The sequence below is a fragment of the Kryptolebias marmoratus genome, linkage group LG1 (genome assembly GCF_001649575.2).
Source record: "Kryptolebias marmoratus isolate JLee-2015 linkage group LG1, ASM164957v2, whole genome shotgun sequence".
Lineage (NCBI taxonomy): Eukaryota > Metazoa > Chordata > Actinopteri > Cyprinodontiformes > Rivulidae > Kryptolebias > Kryptolebias marmoratus.
This window is the reverse complement of record NC_051430.1, coordinates 34,713,456-34,718,015: the sequence shown is the minus strand read 5'-3', so window position 1 is coordinate 34,718,015 and position 4,560 is coordinate 34,713,456. Positions and strand designations below refer to the sequence as shown.

Here is a 4,560-nt window from a genome sequence, read left to right as displayed (position 1 = left end):
AAAAAAAAAAAAAACAGACATTTGGTATTTTGTGTTTGTTTAGGGTTTTTTTTTTTGTTGTTGTTTTTTTGACAAAGACGAGGAGTGAAAGGATTCCCTGCTCAGGTAGTTTTACAGACTCGGAGCGAGTGGAAAAACCCTCACCCCGACCTTCAGGGAGGCAGAGATAAGGAGACGGGGCATCAGCCGGCAGGGGAGGATCGTCCTCTCCTCAACATATCTTGGATTACAGACCTCCCTTATAGGAGGTTGCATTTTTCAAAATGTATCAACAGTGTTAAAAAAAAGTCTTCAAGCGATGGCAGAGATCCACCGCCTGAAAGAATCTGTCGTTATCAGGAAATATAAAGCTTTGGGGGTTAGCCGCAGCCAGAGTGGCGTTATCGATGTTGACGCTTAATAATTTAATTATAGTTAAAAATACTGTACTGGTCTTAAATCTTTATATTAAGATGCCTAACAAACAAAACCCACTGTTAGTAACAGTATACTTATATTATGAAAAAGTGGGTTAGTTCTCAGCTAGCCAAACTGAGAGTAATTCACTCAAGCTAGCATGTAGCATGCTAGCTTTAGCTGCAGGTAAAACTAACGGCACAGGTTCCTAGTTGATATATTTCGATACCTATTTTAATAAAAAATGCATGTCGGCCAAACATTTTGTTAGCTAAATGTGTCAGTGATGTAAAAATAAAGAAAAGAAAAGTAAAAAGTGCGAGAGAGTCTCGCTAAAGCTAACAGCTAGCTTCAGTTCAGCAGAGTGGCGTTATCGATGTTGATAATCGATGCGTTCGAGCGGCGAAGTTTGTTTTCAGCAAACTTAGAATGGTTGGGAGTCGCAGAAGCACATTGCCACCACTCCAGCTGAAATAAAATGGCTTAAAATGTTTTTAAAAATCAAGGAGGTTTAAGGGAAGAAGGATAACGAAGGGCTAAGCCAGGAAAAGGGCAACAATGATACCAGAAACTGAACGTCTCGCTGTGCTTATATGACTTACCAAGTTTTAAGAATGCATGAAGGGAGGTCCTTTTTGAGGGTGTGTTTAAAACAAACTGGTTTTAATTAGTGTACACCTGCAGCTGAAGGCATGAGTCACTGGCTGTTGCTGTGAAACGATATTGGGAAGAATCACACGAGTCTTGAATTATGCGCGGTATTCGAACCAGAACGCCACACTCAGGGCAGAGCTGGGAATGTTTCATTACTTTACTGAAACTGTTCCTACTGGCAGACGGGACGGTTGATAAAGTAGCATGAACCGGACGACTCCTTTGCCTCACCGATGTTCTGCCAAGTCCTCCTCCCGATGACCTTTTTGCGAATCCCTGCTTGACTTTTATACCGCAGGACAACGTTGCCGACCTTCAGCAAGAGATTAACTCCGTCTGAAACTGTCCCCGGGCTCCTGCGGCGAGGCGGCGGACATGTTTGTGTGTGTGTGAAGAGGCCTGACCTGAAAATATATGTGTGTGCCCGGGCTCAGTCACGTGAAAGATGGATTTGACCCGAGGGGCCAGATCGCACGGGGCTTTGCCAGGATCTAGAACATAATAAAGGGGGCTTAATGTGGAGTCAGACATGTCCTGGTTCTCAGAGCGAGGGCGGCAGAGTAGCACCGACAACATCGTCACCCAAGGTTCCTACGCGCTATTATTAGAGCGAGATTCGATTTTCAGGTCCGGATCAACACGGACTAAAGAGCAGAGTACAAAGAAAGTTGTTCTGTCTCCAGCCTCTTTAGCTTTTTCTATGAATTCAAATGGAAGATTTGTCTGTTTTTCACATACCATATTTTCCAGACTACCAGGCGCACCTAAAAGCCTTCCATTTTCTCCAAAAACGACAGTGCGCCTTTATATATGTAAGAAGTCGTAACGTTTTAGTACGACTTTGGTAAACTACAAAGCTGCTCAGTTATAGTCGCTCAGGGCTCCGTGCACGGACCTGCGGCCTTTAGTATAGTAAATACAGTACTAGTCTGAATGAAGGGATTACCAGCCTGTAAACCAACAGGTTGTTTGTAATGAAATTAGCGTTGAGTGCCAAACTTGTTAAACAGCTCAGTGTCAGTGGTGTCAGAGGTCTCCAGAACGCTGGCTCCATGGCTGCGTTCCCGGGTCTCTGATTGGCTTTCGGACTTTGTTTTGGTTGTAGGAGAGCTCCCTTTGTGACCTTTGTGTCAGTCCAACCGCCTGAGTTTGGGTGTTGGTGGCGCTTCACTGCTGCCCTACTTCGAGTACTTTCAGTTCTCACTTGTGAGCTGGCAGGCAAATTTAGACGCAACACTCCTTCCTGTTCGCCTTCAGCTCGGAGTGAATAAAACATGAGACACGTTGAGGACGAGCCCTCAAACCGAAGACCCCCTGGCAGCCAGAGGCGTCCAGGTTAGAAAGCAAGGAGCCCGGGGCGGGTAAATATCACGCCATGAGGCAGGTAACGGCCAGGTGCTGAACGGTCTGGCGCCTTGGAGAGAAATGCAGCGCCCGGGCTCGAGTTTTCCACGCCGGCTGAGTTACGCAACAGCCGTGATGGTGGTGGGGGGGACAGAGGACATTTAAGGATTTAGGTCTCTACCTGGCAGCGAGGAGCGAGGTGCAAGCCTGCCCCGACAGTTGTGATGGAGGTCGCTCGGTTCACTCCGGCGCCGCCGAAAATCAAGTTAATTAGATTTTTTTTTTGTTCTTTTTAACCGAGCAGTGGATCTAAATCTCCTGTTTTAAGTCTGCATCAGTTTGAATTTGTGGTTAAGGCAGGCGCTCACCTCCTTCCCCTACGGTTTAGGTCCGCCCCCTTTCACCAGCGGCTGATGCAATCTCGTGTTCCCGTTGCACCGCTGGGGGGTGTGTCTGTGTGACGGGTGAAGCCCCGCCTCTGAGCCCGGCTTCCTTTACACCTTCCTCCCCTGCAGCTCAGGAGCCACCGGTGCCTCTGGTTTTCTCCTGAGACCGGCGACCTTTCCCCCAGTGAAAGGCTTAGACTGGCTGCCTGTGGCTCAGGAGCTGAAGGTGCCTTTAGCTCTGTGATTGGCACACACACACACACACCAGTCAAGGACCAAACAGGCTTCAGGAACAGGCTTCTTCAACAAACAACCTGGACGGTTTTTATCGAAGCAACTGGAGAAACTCTAAATCAGGGGTGTCCAACCCTGGTCCTCAGGGCCACCATCCTGCAGGTTCTCCTTGTTCCTCTGCTCCAACACACCTGATCTGAATCAATGGGTGATTAACAGGCTTCTGCAGAACATGAAGAGGTGATTTAACCTCTGAATCTGGTTTTTGGAGCAGGGAAACAAGAAAAACGTGGAGGATAGTGGCCCTCGAGGACCAGGGTTGGACACCCCTGATCTAAATGGTGCAGACGCAGCTTCGCCCCGAACTCCAACACGTGTTAGCTTTCTTTCAAAGTCCATTGACAGTTTGGGACGTACTTCGTAATAAAATAAGCTGACAAAACTGATAGGTTTTAATAGGTATGACGTTTCGGCTTTGGAGTAGAATGGTCATGTGTGAACGCATGCAGGCATTCGTTAATTAATTAGTTACACGCCCCATGGGTTCGTTCTGGGGAAACGCTGGTCCCAGAGTGATTTCTGGAGGAGATCTGACAAGTACGCTGGCATTCTTTTGGGAGAAAAATCGAAAAGTTCGGGTGTGCAAAGCTTGGTTTATATTTGATGCATTGAACATCGCCAACAGTGACGCAGTCGGGCCGTCGTTGGATCTTTGATTGTTTTTGCCAGTGAGAATACCATGAATGACACCTTATTATCGATTATGGTTAGAATCCAATACAGCTAACTGTCCTCATAGCAAATAAATTAATGAAATTTGTCTTTGTCACACAATGTGCTTCAAGAAGCCATATGACAAATAACCAAATAACTGATCTAAAACACTTTTGTTGTCTCCTTCAGATCCGCTCCTCCATCACCACGTTGCTCTTCAGCGGCCGCGATTTCAGCTGGATCCGCCACTTGCTGATCGCCGCCGCCATCCTGGCCTTCAACAACATGCTGGTCATCTTCGTGCCCACCATCAGGGACATTTTTGGCTTCATCGGTTAGTTCCAACACCCGAACTCTGTCTCTCTGATACTGACGCAGGCCTTTGGCTGAAATGACACCTCAGAGCTAAAAATAGCAGATTCTCGTTATCGGTTTTGAGGTGTCCTACTTTCTCTTTGCGCCAAGAACTTACTTTCCCTTTGCGCCTGATTTGTCTGGGCCGTCAGTCGAGTTTTCAACTTTAGAGTTGAAGACGAGCGTAAGTCCAAGTGTGGATTGAGCCTTAGATTTTCGGTGTGAAACATCCGTCTCGTTTAGCTAAAAGAATTTGAGGGCACGTTTCGCTCAAAGCGCTGACCCTCCCCCCTCTTCCTTCCAGGTGGCACCGCAGCGACGAACCTCATCTTCATCCTGCCCGCCGCCTTTTACCTCCGCCTGGTGAAGTCGAAGCCGATGAACTCCTGGCAGAAGATCCTGGTGAGTTGCGCCGCCTTCGAAGGGCCGACGTGAAAGACGCTAAACGTTTATATTTGATGCATTGAACATCCCCCCC

General features: G+C 47.5%; 1 protein-coding gene across 3 annotated transcripts in view; it reads left to right on the top strand.

Moving 5' to 3' along the window:
- slc38a4 (solute carrier family 38 member 4) overlaps positions 1-4,560 on the top strand; it is a 28,637-nt gene that overhangs the window by 20,844 nt on the left and 3,233 nt on the right. For all 3 annotated transcript variants that reach the window (XM_017431581.3, XM_017431580.3, XM_037975166.1), the window contains 2 exons: positions 3,918-4,062; positions 4,387-4,484. In XM_017431581.3, the coding sequence (XP_017287070.1) occupies positions 3,918-4,062; positions 4,387-4,484 (243 nt within the window). The remainder of the gene's footprint in view (positions 1-3,917; positions 4,063-4,386; positions 4,485-4,560) is intronic.